General features: G+C 40.4%; 1 protein-coding gene across 3 annotated transcripts in view; it reads left to right on the top strand.

Annotated features, from left to right (window-relative positions):
• The first annotated feature begins 1,683 nt into the window (after positions 1-1,683).
• ccdc88c (coiled-coil domain containing 88C) overlaps positions 1,684-17,542 on the top strand; it is a 48,675-nt gene continuing 32,816 nt past the window's right edge. For all 3 annotated transcript variants that reach the window (XR_007884293.1, XM_051396245.1, XM_051396244.1), the window contains exons 1-3: positions 1,684-2,327; positions 4,211-4,323; positions 7,047-7,155. Coding sequence is in view for 2 of the 3 variants with exons in the window: in XM_051396245.1 (XP_051252205.1) it covers positions 2,268-2,327; positions 4,211-4,323; positions 7,047-7,155 (282 nt within the window). In the remaining variant the exon portion in view is untranslated. The remainder of the gene's footprint in view (positions 2,328-4,210; positions 4,324-7,046; positions 7,156-17,542) is intronic.

The following is a 17,542-nucleotide window of genomic DNA, read 5'->3' as shown; positions in this document are numbered from 1 at the left end:
CAGACAGAGAGTCTCAGGCAGAGCAAGAGGTTAAACCCCAACCTATGTGTGCCTTTGCTTAAAGGGAGAATTCACTTTAAAAGAAGAAAAGAAGAAACACAATAGTGTTGGATACAAATCTGGACAAACTCTCACTTTGGTACATGTTAAAGTAGTTTTTGTTATTAATATTATATTATTATATATATGGTATTCATTTGCCTGGCCTTATGTGGACTACATCATCTTATGAGGGGAAATCTTATTTATTTAATCGTTTTATTTCCTGTCCCTATACAAAGTCTACTTTTCATCATATTCCCGTCTTTCCTACTCAGACCTCTGGGCTGCAGTTTATTTCTTGTTTTCTAAATAATATTTTAGTAAAATGTCAGGATCCAAACAAAGAGCAGCAGAAATACTGCCACACTGCAAAAAAAAAAAAACACACAAAAAAAAAAGATGAATTAACTGACCTGGGTTGCAAAAACATACATATGAATTACATAATGTACATTCTTGTTTATATTAGTACCATCTCAGAGGAAAGAAAGAGAAAGGACTGCAGTTTATCATCATTATTATTGTATTATGATTATTTCCCTTTCATTCAATATGGGATGAATTAGATGAATAATAATCAAAAAAAGGCTGATTAAACGGGTGACTCAGTTCTCATCTAAGAAGTAAATGTACTTTATAATCCAATTAAACTAAAAAAGTAATACATGACATTAAGTCTAAGAGACAAGAGATTATATTTTAGGTTATTTTAGGCTCATTTATCGTGACAGGAAGATATCTGATTGGACAGGTTTTTCTACATATATGTATATATGTGTTACAGGAAAATATATCTATAAGGCATCAATAAAATATTAGATATTTTGTTATTTGATCATTTAGCAAGAAATGTGTAACAAATAACTGAATAACGTAGACGTGCCTGTTCCTGGGCCCCGTTTGTCGTGCACACTGTGGCTAACTGACGCCGCTGACTGGGACATTTAAATGGAACTGAGCCATATTCATGTTAATAGTTACACCGTGCTTTTACTGCTATGACAAACAAAATGTCTACCGTGGAGAATGTCTGTTATGCTTGGCCAACCACTGTGAAGGTTTATATATTAAAGCTGTGCTTGCTGAATGCTTAGGGAGGTTTAGGTGATGTTAGGGAACATATCTGGTGAGCTAACTGTAGCTGTGTATTTGTCTAGTTGAAAAAACGGAGTAACTGTATATTGGCTGATAGAAATATGAGGTAAAATAGTTACTTTACAAGTTCAAATTACTATTTAGCTAACAAGCTAACATGAGAACAAACTAACTAGGGATGGAACATCATGATACCTTCATGGTTTGTTGTGGTTATCTTTTGTAATCTGATTTCAGAAAAAAGAAATATAATATTACATTATTCATTTAAACATTACTTAATCACTTAACACTCTCTACATTACCTAACTGACTAATTTGAAAGCACAACAATTTTTCAAGTTTGGAAACTGTCTCTTAGCATGTTAGCATCTCGTTCCGTCTGAACTCTTTGGCTGGTTGAGGTTGTCTGGCGGTGACGTCAGACACAGAGAAAACGCTTCCAAAATACTGCGCTGTAATTGGCTGAGTTATCTCAGAGGGCGTGAACCGCGTTTCTTGCGGTAGCGGATTGGTCGGTAGACCTGTCAGTCAACCCACCCCGCCTCTGGTCTCACAGTCAGGTTGATGGAGAGAAGGATAGTAGAGAGGTAGACAGACGTGGTGGAGATGTAGCAAACAACGGAAACAACAATTTTAACGCTCTCTGTTTTCTTTTACCGTGCATTTGACTTTTCTCTACCTAGTTAACTTTTCTTTTCTTATTTCACGGCGGTTTCTCCGCTTTACGGTCCGAATTGTGTATCCTTGACAACGCGAACAACTGTCCTGCGAAGTTTGGATCAAGTGTTGGACCTTCAGTCAGAAAGGAAAACAGGATATTTACCCGCTCAACTAACGGAACTGACCCCGGCGTGCATGTGGGCGCTTGTGGAACTAGTCCGATAAGTTTTTATTTTATATTTAACTTGCTGTTTTATTTGAAACCCGGTGTTTAGGGAAACGGGACAGCGCGAGACAATAGTGGTGTAGTGAGCTCGTGCAGGGGGGGGAATCGATGCCGAGCGGGGGCTTTGTTCTGCCCCGTGTGGAGACCCACCGCGAGCCCGCTGCGGACATCGACTGATTGACCGGTGGATTTATGATTGCTTGGTTATTGATAAGCGGACTCGGAAGCCGTTGGAGCAAACATGGATGTGACTCTGTCCGAGTTGCTGGCCACTTTCATGGAGTCCCCGCTGGTGTTGTGGGTGAGTGGGAGCCGCACGCGCACACACAGTTGTGAGGATACACGCGAGTTTATGACCTCTGCCTCTGCTTTACTTTCTCTCTCTGCTCGGGTACATTGTCTACAACAGCTAACTCATAGAAACAAACAGCATTGAGCTCTAATGTGCCACCCTGCTGTAGTCTGGCAATATTAACCCATTGAATGACACTTGAGACTGTTACCTTGCAGTGGTAGGACACCGGGTTTTTCAGTGTAAAAGCCTCAGATTAAGTGATCCATTGAGAGATTTGCTAGTGTATCTGGGACTTTCCAAATGTAGGTCTCAGAGTAAGTACCAAAAAGTTCATTCTCTGTTTCTTCTGCTCCACTGGTCACAGCGGCAGTCCTTTGGTTGCTGCTGTTTCCTCGCCATCATCATCTTTTGTCATTAAAATGTTGTTGAACACAAGAATTTCCCCCAGTCAGTCAACCCAAGATGCTCATTGTTTGGGTGATTTTAGCTGTCTTGTTGATGTCCGAGGGGTGGGTGTGTTAAAAGCTGTCACTTATTTTCACAGCACTGCAGCTGATTCCTCTAATCTAGTAAAGCTTTAAGTAAATAATTGGTTAACACAAATCCAGAGTAAAGCAACATCCTTTGACCCAGTGGTTCTCAACCTTTTTGCTGTCAAGGACCCCCAGATTGATACACATCAGACTGCAGACTCCTGTTTGATAAGATGTAGTCTCAGGGACCCCCGTCTGATGAGAGTTATTCCATAACTGTTTACTGTAGATTGGCAGATTAACAGTGAAGTCATTCTTATACATTCTCTCATTGGACTAACCTGTACTCAATTAAATAATAGCAAAATATAAACATTTCCCATTTTTCCGGGGTCTCCCTGGATCCCCCTCAAGGACCCACTGCACACATCAGAAATTGTGTTAGTGCAGATTTATTGATAATAATGATACAGTGTTTTTTCTGTAAAGTTAAAGATGCTTCACCACCTCGAAAGAAAGAAAAATATCTCAGATTAAATATGTGCATTCCCCTGTAGACTTTGTTACAAATACCAGTGTCTTCAGAGTTGGGTTGGGACCCAGTTTAACGCCCAGTATGGGCCCCCAGCCTCCACTGTGACAAGCAGCAGAGCAGTCAACAGCTTATTAACTCCTTGGTACCTCCGGTGTCCCTGTGACCTCACATCCTGTTGACCTGACCGGTCAACCAGCGATTGTTCCCGTCTTTGTTGGACACAGACAAACACAATAACACAGCCTCACAGTAGAAAGGCTACACAGGACAACTTTCACCACACTGCTGACTTTCTGTTTGCCATTCTCCTCTTTATTTATTTGCACATCCAAAGTTGGAGAAATATTTTGTTTCACCAGAATGCTGCTGGTACAATCTCTGAACCAGATTTTAGGATAAGTCTGGGTGGAGAATATGAAAGCGTGGCGCTTGGCTTCAGCAAGGCCCTTAATCCCCAACTGCTCCAGTGGAGTTGCTCTGTGGCCAGCAGATCAGACTGTGGTTGTACTGGGAAGCTTCCAGCTGTGTCACTGTGTGAGTGTGAGCAGGGCGTTCTCAAAAAAGAGAGCACTACTCTCAGCAAACCACCCCCCCAAAAACTATTAATTGTGCTGTATAAGTTAATCAAATCATGTAGGTCTCTTCCAAGTCTTTTTAGTACCTAATGTCCTCTTTGTACTGTCCCTCTGCTGCAGCTCAGCACAAGGAAGGATTTTCATTCTAGAAAGACTCACTTTGGAAGATGCCCAGTTGCTTTAAGATGATTTAGAAATCTTGATTGAACACTCAGCAGAATGCCAACCAACATTAACTTGAAAGGGAAACTGAAGCGTGTGTATATTTCTACTTGCAATGTAGTTGACCTCTCTTTCTGCCTCTAGGTGCGGACGCTGGGTCCATTGGGTTCAAGCGATGATGTAGGCTCCGAGGAGCGGGTCAACATGTTCATGGAGCTGGTGGACGGCGTTTTCCTGCACAAGATCATGACACACATGTAGGTAGCACCCTGTAGACTGAGAGCTTCATGTTTTATTTGCATGAGTCAGTGAAAAAAGTTCTTTTGGTGTGTGTTTCTGTGTGCCTGGACTGGGTATATGAGCGCTATGTGAGTTAATCCAGTGTTTCCGGTGTGTGTCAGTGTAAGTGTGTTTGTGTCGACCACATCCTGACTCGCTGGTTTCAGGTTGTAAACGTCGCAGCCAGATGTGCTTGCGGAGTCTGCATCAAGAAATGCAGCAGAGTATGAGAGAGAGCATGAGTTGGATCATTAGCTGTCTCTTTAGTGGTGAGCTACTGGTAACTATGGTGCAACAACTCTCAACAGATTCACTTTATGCACATTTAGTGATTGGATCTCCAGATTCAAGCAGAAAGCTGCCACTGTATAGATAAATCTGAAAGTGATGCAACACTGACTGAGAACATGAGTGCAGGATGTAGATTTCAGACAGCAGGATAGGGTTTGATAAGGTTATTCATAGACTAATACTTCTTATGCCACGAGCATGTGGTGGCAGTATCAAGGTTTTAATGGTGGTTATTCTATATATTTTTTTTCTTACTGTCAAATTAAATCCCATGAAACTACCAAAATCAACAATCTCTAAATATTATCCAACTGCCCTAACCTCAGCCCCATGCCAACTTATGAGATTGTCACAGTATGATTACTATTATTATTATTATCATCAGTTACAGTGACCCTTAAAGGAATGTAAACAAAAGGAGTTTTTTGTTGAAAGAACACTTTATGGTGATTTCACAAAATATTATGCCCTATAATTGTTTTAAAACAATAATACAGTAGAATTCAATATTTTTTGAAAAAAAGTAGAATTCAATGCTGTAGATAAGCAAGTGTACACAGTATAAGAATTGTAATTTTTATACCATGTAACTCTAAATTCATCAGGTCAACATGTTAGTTTGTCCAGTTCTTTGATTTATGACCAAATACTGACCAAATAACTGATGACATTCCCTTCAGCATCAGCTGCACTTAGTGCCAGGTGCCAATTAGCAAATGATGGCATGCTAACATCCTAAACTAAGATGGTGGAAAACATCATACCTGCTCAATATCAGCATGTTAATGTTTAGCTCAGAGCACTATTGTGCTGAGTACAGTCTCTCAGAGCCACTAACATGGTTGGAGGCTGTCTTTTTCATTCTTGAAGTATTTTTGTCACTTTTCCAACAAATGTTGACTGTCCCCATATTTAAGCAACATCACATGTCCCTACTGTGACAGCCTGTGTCACTGATGTGGTCGGACAACACATTGTTTGAACTAGTCCTGATTGAGCATAACCCAACCCATAGTCTTGTTTCTAAAGGCTCAGTGATTGAATAGAAGAGCTGGGCATTGTAGAGCCCAGCAAGAGGAAATCGTGCACTTGTTGACGACTGTTTTCAGTTATGGAAAGTGTATCAGTGTATGTGGGACTGTGGAGTCAAAATAATCTACAGTGTGTGTGTTCATGGTAATGAAGGAACCTGTCACGCAATGAAACAGTGTGGCTCACTCATGTGTTTTTAATAGTTCTTAAAAGACCAAATATGTATCAGGCGTGAATACACACACAATACTTGTTAACAGTATACATACTTTTATGATTGGTTTTGGTCTCTTCGTGGGATTTGTTGACAATAAAACGCTATAGAATATCATTAGATTTACCCATTTGGACTGCACGACATGAATACTGACCACAGTGACTATAATAACATAACATAACATCAACCTACTTGTGCGGAATCTGAATCTTCTGCCATCCAGACTGTCCCCAATCAGACCACATGTTCATATGTTAGTTATTGTCTTCAGAAACAATGATAATCACGCTATTGTTCTCCACACACTGAATGGAGGCTGGGCTAACTGGGGGGGGGGCGATTAGGACTTGGTAGAGGTTTATGGGAAAGTGGGTTACAGAGGAGGAGGAGGAGGAGGAGGCCAGGATGGAAGAGCCATGAGGAGTATTAGGGGAAAGCCACTCAGAGACAGTTGGTAAATCAGTCAGTCAGAGAACCAGTCAGCTGTTAAATCAGCCAGTCTGTAAACGTATTATTGTCTGACCTTTCAAAAAAATAGATTCTGGGCTGGGGCAGAAATTTGCAGTAATATTCAAATGTTATATGGGTACCTCTTTAATTGATTTTTTATTTTTTATTGATTGATCAGCTTGTTGCTGATAATTTGCAGTTGAAAGACAGTGGAATAGTGTTAAGATGAGGTGAGGATTTTAGAAAGGTTAAAACCTGAAATGTGAAAGGGTTTGAAGATGTCAGTTGGATTGTAACCACTGAAGCAGATGAAGTCTTGGTTAAAGAATTCAGTTGTTTTGGCTCCGTTTCAGTGAGCAGAATACGCTTCCCCAGCCAAATGAAAGTCGGGTTTTCTTGCCTCTTTATATTTGGAATAGTTTCCGTTGGAGGTGAATTGAGCTCTGGTATCGGACAGACGTCATGATGTCACAGTAGGTCAGCTAGACAGCGTTACACACCCCCTGTTCACATGCAAATCAGTCTGGCACTGGCTGACTTGTGTTGGTGTGAGCATAAATCCTTCCCCAGCACAATTGTTGTCCTGTACTTGGGGGGTGTGTGTGCAATGATCTTTGTCTCAAATAGCCACAAATAATGTCAATCTACGTGTGTGTGTGTGTGTGTGTGTGTGTGTGTGTGTGTGTGTGTGTGTGTGTGTGTGCTCCATAGTGACCCCAGCCCAACCAATCAGAGGTTGAACAAGAATGTGAACAATGACGTGTCGCTTCGCCTTCACAACCTTACCGTTCTCACCAGACACATCAGGACGTACTACCAGGTATGCGCGCACACACACACACACACACACACACACACACACACACACACACACACACACACACACACACACACACTACAGCAACATTCATGTGTCAGATCAGACAGTAAGTAGCCGAGCAGGCAGTCTACATTGTCATCATTGTACTGTAAATGTAGTCCCCACTGAAGTCTTTTTCTTTTTCGCACGTGCAAATTAGTCTTAACCACGTATAATTGTTGCTCCATATTGGAGGAGTATCTGCTGCAGTCTGCAGAATGGGGCAGGGTTCTGTGTCCCAACGTTTAATTCCACCCACTGTGGTTTGATTGGTTTAACTGTCAAATTTTGACCATGGTTAGACTAGTTGTAAACATAGAGCTTCCATTCGGATGAAAAGAAAGCTAGACAAATCTCCGTTATCTGAGTTAGCAACACTGTGAGAGTGCTGGGAGCGCAGAGCTTTAGACCGCTGGGGGGAGGAGGTTGTCAGGCTTTAGCAACAAGCATTGTCCATCAGATCACCGATTGTTGAGGCAGAGCAGCCAGAGGGAAAACCAGAAAATATATATAATTCTTGTCTCATTTGTGATCTAATAAACAGTATATTCATCAAATATCAATATCATTAGTTTCGCCAAAAACAGGGAATGAAGTTATTACGGGTTTTTTTGTACATTCAGGCCCAAAGTGTAACAGGCGTTAACTGACATAACCAGCCTGCAGCCAGGTCTAGCCACATTCTGTATTACTGAACTGTTCCTTGGTTTGCTCTGTGTGTCTTTCTGTTTGGAGATACAGTTGTTGTTGTATCTTCAGCTGATTTACTTTGCCTGGGGCGTGAAAATGTATGAGTGTGTGTGTGTGTGTGTGTGTGTGTGTGTGTGTGTGTGTGTGTGTGTGTGTGTGTGTGTGTGTGTGTGTGTGTGTGTGTGTGTGTGTGTGTGTGTGTGTGTGTGTGTGTGTGTGTGTGTGTGTGTGTGTGTGTATTTAGTTTGTCTTTTATCGATCATCATTGTCATGTGTGTGTCTTCTGACGTGTCTATTTCAAATTGGATATTACAAACATGAACCGGCCCTGAAGGCAAACACACAACAGCTCATTCTTATACATCCCTAAACCACATCAGCGGGTTTGTGCATGTGTGTTACTCATGGCCTGTATTGATGATGGTATACATCAGTATGGATCAACCTTGAACTTGCTGGCCAATCTTTTTTTAGCCTACTTGCATGAAGACCAATAATCTGCACTGATCAATACAAGCAGGAAGTAACCCAGTGAGGTCAGATCATTGTTCTTTTTTATTATATAACATAAATATCTCTCATTACACTCCAAGACTTTTTGCTTTTCTTGTTGTCACTGAGTACATTTTCTGTAACTGTAATGAATTTGTCATAGAGGAAAATATTATACCTATATAATATTATTTATCAACTTTAAATTGAAATGATCCAGAAATGCTAAGCAGCAACCTTGGTGCACTGGTGATTAATCAGTTTGCACAGGAAGACATAACAAGATAAGCAACATTCAGTGTCTCTAAAAAACATTTTTGTATGCCACAGAATTCACTCATACTTTACTGTGTCTGGGCTCATTGTAGTCTCTTAAATGAAAGCTTGTAATCACAGCGGTTACAGTACAATTGATTCTAGAAGTGGCATGTTTTCACAGCAGGGGGGAAAAAAACCCTTAGACACTTCCTGCAGCATAATCCACTTCTCTGATGTCCCTCCTTATGCCCAGTGATGCATTTTACAGCTATAGCCCATACTTAAAAGATTTAGAGAACCAAACTGTCAGCTTCTAGTTTCCACACATAAACAGATGGAGCACTGAGTGGCTTAGGTTTCTGACAAACGTATCATATCTCCCTCAACTTTCATTTCAGCTGCTTGCTGCTTTTTCAATCTAATAAAGAGATTATTTCTTTGGGACCTAAGAACTGAAATCAAACGTCCCCTAACCTTAACTAAGGGAGTTGGTATACGACTTTCTAGCGTGAAAGACTTTATACAATGTATACTATAATGGCTCTAGAAAGGATCGTTCTGGGTCATTCGCAGTACGCGCCCACCGTAGTTTCTCCTTCACGCTTGGAACTGCAACTACACCACCACAAAAACGAACCCGCTGGACCTTTTTAAAAGATAGATTTTATGTAGAGTATCACTTTAAATAATTGGCTTGCTGGTGCAGTTACCTCCCTTAACTTGTAGATTATAGACTGATGGTTGTATTATACTGTCATACACACCAGATGGGTGAGAAATTAGACTTCGTAGCACTTCAAGTTTTTCCACATATTGTAGTATAACATCGGATCACATAACACACAGAATGAGTACAAACTGCCTCAAGGGCCTGACAGAATGACATTTTGAGTGAGAGAAGAGTGTTGATACAGATGTCAGGCCCATGATGTAATGTGACCATCCTCTCAAAGCTAATCACAGCCGTTGGTCAGATGCATAAATCCTCTGTGTGCGTGTGTGTGCACGCATAAACTGTGTCTTTAGTATAAATCAGAGATAAGGAGCTCAGATGCAGTTGATTTGGCTGAGCTGCAGTCATGTCCTGCTGACACACACACACACTTCCTCTAAGCTAACCCCACACAGTGATGGGAGTGTATTGCTTGCTTGCATGGAGTTTTTGGCGTCTCTAGGAAGTATGCCAATTTGCCTGTTATGTATGTTTAAGGAAGTTTAAAGTTGTACACTGTAGGATTTGTTTAATATGTTTAAGATGGATTTAGTTTTTCACTGATGATCAGAAGATCTGATACCTCTTCAGCTTTTATTGGGTTTAGGAATGGTGATATTATTTAGAAAACTGACACTTCGGGAGTAGTACTATATAGTACTTTTATTACCTTGACAGTAATAAAGTAAATCAAATTTTGGTGCTTAGTGGTTTGTGCAGCGTAGCAGTTCACTCGCAGTGATCTTGGACCTCAGTGTGATTAAAAACTGTAAAAGTTGAAAAGTAGCATGGACTTGTGAGATGCTAAAGATGATTGGTTGATTGACTGTCTCCCTGACTGTCCTGTTGTTGTTGCACCTATAGGGACAACTTACACCATCATGTAGCTCCGCCCACCTCCGTTTTCAGTCTGTTTTCCACATACAATTGTCTGTCCTATTTGCACTGGGGAAAGATGGTATCCTAAGTAAGAAAATCCTTTATGTAAATAATTTTGAGAGGAATCAATCAATCAGACTTCATACAAACAAAATGTCTGTGTGACTCTCAAATCAAAGCACAACTGACTGGCTTATTGTGGAGCTTTCAAAGCTGAAGAAGACTGTGAGATGTGGTTGAAACAGACACAGACGTGCTGCTCTTTTTACAGACAAGGAGAGAGCAGAGGAGAGAGACAAAGACAGCAATGTAACCTGGAAGTTTTGGTAGAGTCCCAACCTGCGCCTTTATGATTCCAATGTCAAAGTTATGAACCAAGCTTCAAAGTATTTGTTACAGGCCTAATTTCCTGGGGTTCTTTTCATGTAGAAAACAAACCAGATAAGTTTGTAGTTGTGCTTGTTAAATGTCTGATAGCATGTAGTCCACCACTAGCACTGACAATATTGGTCAGAAATATCACATGTAGATTTAATCCTTCTGCCCTACCAAAATTAAACAAAGACTCTCATTATTATGACAAACAGAAAGTGGCTCAGATAATATAGAATACTTAGTCTAACATTAATTATGTGTAGCTCATGCAGGCTAGACACAATAAAGACCACATCTGCTGCTGACTGTGTGTGTGTCTGTGTGTGTGTATAGACACCATGAAGTGGGTCATTCTGGGCAGTATGGGGTTAATCTGTCCATGATGGTTAATCTCTAACCACAGTCCAATACCCTTGCCTTAACACACACTCAGCCACACAAACGTGCATGCACACACCTCATAGTCTAACCTCGAGTCAATGAGTTATGAGCTGTAGAATGCGACTTAGTTTAGGATCAGCTGCAAGACCAACACACACACACACACACACACACACACACACACACAGCTGTTTATATGGGCCTAGGTGTTTGCTTTCTCCTAATTAGATGATCTCTCGGCAGACATACAGACTGTACCAGTGAACCCTCCCAGTCTCCCCAGTGACAATGCATTAACCGTTTGTGTGTGTGTGTGTGTGTGAGAGAGAGTGAGAGAGAGAGAGAGGGAGAGAAAGGAAGGGGGGGTCTGTCACCTCCCTTCTGTTCCCTCTCTATTAAGACACAGTACACAGTAACCTGATATCACAAGCTCTGACTACTAAGCTTTTTACTCTTTTCACACTGGTTTTTCTGTCCAACTGGACTGTTGGTCAACAAAGATGAACAATTTTAAGACCTGTGTTTGACATTTGTCATTATTTTCTGACATTTCAGGCTTTTGATTAAACAGTTATTGAAAATTTAATAATGATAATAATGCTTGCTTGCTTACTTGTATGATTAAAGTGAAAATCTGAAGATTGGTATTTATAGTAGGGCTCCAGTTAACCTCATTGGCTGATTTCGTTATTGATAAATGTGTCAAAATGTTTTGTATTAACTGCAAATTGTTTATTCTATAAAATATAAAATCTTCAAATTGCTTTTTTTGTCTGACCAACTGTCCAGAACCCAAAGATATTAAATGTACGATGATATAAAACAGAGAAAAGCAACAAGGTCTTCCTCACTGGAGAAGCTGGAACTAGAGAATGTTTGATATTTTTGCTAGACGAATGACTTAAACAATCAACTATCAAATTGTTGATGATTGGTTTTCTGTCAATTGACTGATCGATTGATATCATAGTAGGGTTGAGTACTCTGCTGAAACAAGTATCTGTTCATCTCTCTAATGAACAATAAATAAATAAAGCAACTTTTATTAAAAAACAACGTAGGTCAATCGTTTTTTCAACTATCGTGATCAAAAGCATTAGTCGGAAGCTGTTCTGTAACTACTTTTATAATAAAAATAGCAATCAAGCCATATCATTCCAGTCTTAAATGAACTACTTCCTGTTAGTCCCACCTATGTCCGGTTAAAGCCCTGCCCATCCCGAGTATGGATACAGATAATATTGTTTGTTCTTCAGTTGCCACTGTGCCTAACACTTGATACACATTTACATTATTAAATAAGAATTAATGATGGGTTGTGTATAAGTGACACACTGGTGGAGATATGTGATGTATTTGTTTGTTTTGAATGTAGACTGTTTGCTTGTCACGTCACACAAGCACACAATTAACAACTTGTTAACCTGTGAAAGTAATTACTTTTACAGTAAAACTGATTTTCATGCTAGGGGTAGAAGGGTATAGAAAGTGAGATAGATTGCGCTACAGTGACAGGACCAAATGACAGAGGAATACTTTATTGGAAGAAAGAGACACTGTAGCCATTGGTTGGTCAGATTACAAATATTTACAGGCTGTCGATGGCAAGCAGTACAACAACCTCTTTTATCACGTCAAAATGAAATATACATGAGTACGAGGAATTTTTGAAATGTGCTCCAGCTCTGACACAAGTTGCTCTATTGTTGGTGTAAAAAGAAAGAAATCACAACGCAGACATCACTGCGTCAGCCAGCGACCAGCTGATACCAAAAGCCTTTTTTCACTCCTTCTGTCTGATCACACAGTGTCAGATACTTTGACAGTGTTTGACTGTGACAGCTCTTCAGAAGCATTTAGAAGTGTGAAACTGTGAGATTTTATTGTTGTGTTGTAACTTAAGCAGAACTCTCCCTCTCACTCTCTTTCTCTCGCCCCTTTCCCTGCTCACTTTACCCCTCCTTGGTTACCGTGGGAACTGCAGAACAAAGCCCTGAGCGTACATGGGATGTTTTGAACTCCATATCCTCTGGCCTACTTCGTACTCACACACCCTGGCTGGGTGGATTGTCATATTCAGTGTGTGTGCAGTAGTGTACATATATGGACTGTGTGTGTGTGTGTGTGTGTGTGTGTGTGTGTGTGTGTGTGTGTGTGTGTGTGTGTGTGTGTGTGTGTGTGTGTGTGTGTGTGTGTGTGTGTGTGTGTGTGTGTGTGTGTGTGCGTGCGTCCGTGTGTGTTTGTGCGCGCTGTGTGTGTGTGTGTGGACCCTGGTCAAACTGGTTGATAGTGTTTTATTGCCCCAACTAACTGCCAGCCACTGTCGTGTGTGTGTGGGAGGGGTGAGGCTGGACTGTGAGGTTATTAAAGAGGAGTGTTACCTTTTGATTTTCCCCCAACTTAAGATACTGTGTGTGTGTGACTGTGCATGTATGTGGTCATGGCCAGGCCCTTTGACTGGTAGAGAGGAACAACTGGGGGCTCAGAGACTAATGTTCCCAGTGTCAATAGAACAAACCACAAAGAAAAGAAAGGAAAGAAGAGGAGGTTACTATGGAGGAAGGAATGAGCCTTCACTTGTCTCCCTGTTTCTGTCAGTCAGTCTTTGAAAAGTCTCTCCACCCTCTGAAAAAAACGATAAACTAGTCTTTAAGGAACAATTAAGTTAACAATTAATAATCTTGTCCACTACTACTTTTAATCTATTGTGCAATGAGATTCAACCAACCTGTTTTGACCACTGGCAATATATTTGGTGCCTTTTGTCTGTAAAATATCTTAAAGCCTGCTTTTTAGATGGAGCGAGGGGGCGAGTTAGGCCACGGGCCAAGGAATAAAGGCCTTGTTTTTGTTGCGGCTTTGCAACAAAGACTGTTTATGGACCAGCCATTTGTAGAAACAGGTGATGTTTTTCCTCCTACCTCCCAAACTGTGAGGTATGACAGTAACAATGAGCAGTTGTTCATTTATAGGTTTGATTTCTCATGCATTTTCCTCTACCTGGCTGTCAGTGTCTTGTGGGCCTGGTTATAACAGAACAGTCAGGGTCGGGTTACCTTTCATTCTTGAACACGTGCAAGTGCAGCCAGTTTTAGATGACAAGCAGAGTGATCTTGCAGAATGTGATAGCATTTCAACCACAAGTGACACTGTGGCAATAAGTGTAAATACATCTAAATGACCATGAGTCTGATCCACATACTATTTTGACCCTTTCGTATTTCAAAAAAAGCCACCCACATTGTTCATGTATCACCACTATGGATCTAGATTCAGATTCAAAACTACTTTACCTATGGGGCGCCCGGTTAGCTCAGTCAGTAGAGCTGGCGACCCATATACGGAGTTGCTGCAGCAGCCCGGGTTCGAATATGACCTGCAGCCCTTTGCTGCGTATCATCCCCTCTCTCTCTCAAAAAAAAACCAAACTACTTATTACGATACTATTTTTAACATACTCAGTGGATTTTGTAGCCTTTGCCGAAGTGCTTTTTCATTAATGTATGATTATCTTTGGGCATAACTCTGTTTCTTTATTAACAGTAAGTCTTTTTTGAAATCTTCCTTTAGCTTTTATCCTTTGGTGCACTGTTACATTAAAAATCCTGTTTAGTTGTTTTTTACATCCCAATACAAAGAGCTTTTTGGTCAGAGAGCCTGGATGGGTCAGGAAACACTGCTGATGTTGGCCCGTAAAGCCCACTGAGATATTTTATGTGAGTCCATGCCCAAAAGGAACTAGTACAGAGCTCATTTAGAGGAGAGGAGAGGGCTTTGATTTGAACTTTAAAGTGGTGAGAAAGTTGTGGAACACAGAACCTAGCAGCTGAGTCAAAGTCAGATCGGCTGTTAGCCGCCACCATTTTATTGATCTTGGATTAGAAATGTGAGCCCAGTGTGTTAGTGGGCCATGGATTTAGGCCTTGTGTGTGTGTGTGTGTGTGTGTGTGTGTGTGTGTGTGTGTGTGTGTGTGTGTGTGTGTGTGTGTGTGTGTGTGTGTGTGTGTGTGTGTGTGTGTGTGTGTGTGTGTGTGTGTGTGTGTGTCTCTAAATGGGTCATACAGCAGGCTTTATTGATCCCTTGTCAGTTTTAAGTGTTAGATCCTGCTGGTGATGTTGCTGCAGGAGAATCTCTATAGATCTGACCTATCACTAGTATACACACACACACCTACAGCGAAAGTCAGAAAGAGATGGCATTTTAATTAGACATTGACATTCACCTTACTCCCACAACTTTTTTTTAATGTGTGTACACTGACATAGTGTAAAACAGAATATACACCACAGTTATATTTATAACGCAGGTGTAGGTGGTATTAACCAGAGAGCAGAGTGTAAGTCTATCTGTCTCATCTATAATAAACAACCAGCTAGTTAGCACTGACCTTAACCGCAGCATTAAAGCCATTATCTTTGTTTATGAATGGAAATACCAATTTAAACACACCACAGAGCTCTAAATCAGCTCACATGTAATACAGCCTTTTTTCTCCGGTATTAAAATTTCATGCTACAACTATTGTGGACAATAACATCATGGTACACAGCATTAACACAATAATCGTCAAACTACCCTAAAATATGACAATTAGTGCTAAAATCCAGTCAACTTGAAATAGAAATATTCAGACCTAATGAACTAACTTGCAGCTTTGTTGGACTCAGCAAATTAACTTATATCAAATACACTAAAGACACCATAAATAAAAAGTTTTTAAAAGTTTAAGACAGTTGACCTAAAATAACTTTAAATGCAGCACAGTGACTGTTTGTCTTTGCACTCATTCATGTCTTTCTACATATTCTGATTTCTTTTGAGTGTTAATAGTTGTGAAAGAATCCAAAAACCCTGCACACCGTTGACCACTCCTGTCTTAAAGACTTGACTGGAGTGCAAGAATTTTAAGTAAGTAAGGATTACATGCTGGGTGTTAATAGTTAAAAGGCATAACTTTATAACATAATAGTAATGGACTGTGGCAGTTATATTGGGCTCTTATTCTGGTTTGCTGCTCGTGCTTTGTCTCTCTTTGACCAATGGAAAGGTGCTTCTGCATGGTTTATCAAAAACAACATTTAGCTGAGCTGTGCTGTGTTCACGGTTCCCTCAGGTGTTGTTAAAATCAGAATCTTTCCCCTCTTTATGTAGTCAAACTGCTATACTGACACATCTATTCTTCCAATATGTGATATATAAGCCATACTGTGGTTTGTTACTCAATCTACCCTTTGATAAGGGTATACAGTCATCACATGAGTTTAGAGATATTTTGAAAATGTAGTGATTTTATATGACACTGACCCATCACTGATATCGGATTTAAAGTGTATTAGAAAGTTCATTTAGAAAGGCTATTAGTGTTCTCCATAGTGTTTTTAAATTGTGGTCACTACAACTACTGTCATACATGAGATATGGGGGGAGAGCAGCATTGAGCTGAGGGTGATATCATGTAACAGTCAAAGATGATCCCCTGGGAAGACACTGCCATTTTTTGTCCTTTACGAGTGGTCTCGACTATTAAGAACAAGCGAACTTCCTGTGCATCCAGCGACCTTGTGGCCAGCTTCTGAGTGGTATGTCATTCCTCGGGGAGCCATCTTTGTAACAGCACATACAGCATCTGTGTTCCACACTGCCCTCCTGCTACGTAGGCTCTGCTGACAACGTCGTCAAAGCCACACAAACACTCTCACGATGCTGTAAGCTCTTATAGCTTATTCAACAGTATGTGCATTGTCAAAGCACAGACAATTTTTAGACTCGCTAATATTCCAAAGTGTTATCTGCTCAGTTAGTCTGTTATAATGCTAATGTTAAGACTAGTTTTCATGCTAAGCTCAAGGCAGCCTAAGTCAGTTATGCTGTGTTTAGTGTACCTTAGATTGATAGAAGTTTAGCCAGGTCTGACAGTGTAGAGCTGAGTCTGACAGTGTAGAGCTGAGTCTGATAGGCTGAGTCTGAGTCATCCTAAAATACATTCTTCACATAACAACATGGCATTTTCGCTGGTGTCCTCAGTGTGATGTTTGGGCCACACATTAGAATTTTTGCTAGCTAGTGGTAAGAATCTAAGAGGAGCAAAGCTATTTTTCATTCAGTTTGTATTCTGGTTAAATAAATCAGTATCAGTCAATCATAGTGATGAAAATTTCCTCTTACTTGCTTAATGTAGTATATTTAGTTTTTAATTAATGGTCATTGACCTCATCTGTACGGCAGCATATTGCTGCCTCACCAGAAGTTATAACAAGATGTTTTTCATGTTGTTAAAAGATATTGTCATGTTATTACAACATACAAAGTTATAGCTACACCTTATAGCAAGAAACTTTTATTGTTATAACTATGTATTATTTATTGTGTTATATTAAGCTTCCGTATGTGTATTGATGAAACAAACAAAAACCTCTTGGCACAGCTTCCAGACTGACAGTGCGTTACTGCTGTATTCCTGCTGTGCCTTAAAGACATCTGGTAGCCAGCTCACATGTTTTATTCACACTGTACAGTGTGTGTGTAAGACAGAGAGAGAGAGACGGGTTGGGTCTCTCATT

The sequence above is a fragment of the Dicentrarchus labrax genome, unplaced genomic scaffold (assembly GCF_905237075.1).
Source record: "Dicentrarchus labrax unplaced genomic scaffold, dlabrax2021, whole genome shotgun sequence".
Lineage (NCBI taxonomy): Eukaryota > Metazoa > Chordata > Actinopteri > Moronidae > Dicentrarchus > Dicentrarchus labrax.
The sequence above is the reverse complement of the archived record's forward strand: the minus strand, read 5'-3'. Positions and strand labels throughout refer to the sequence as shown.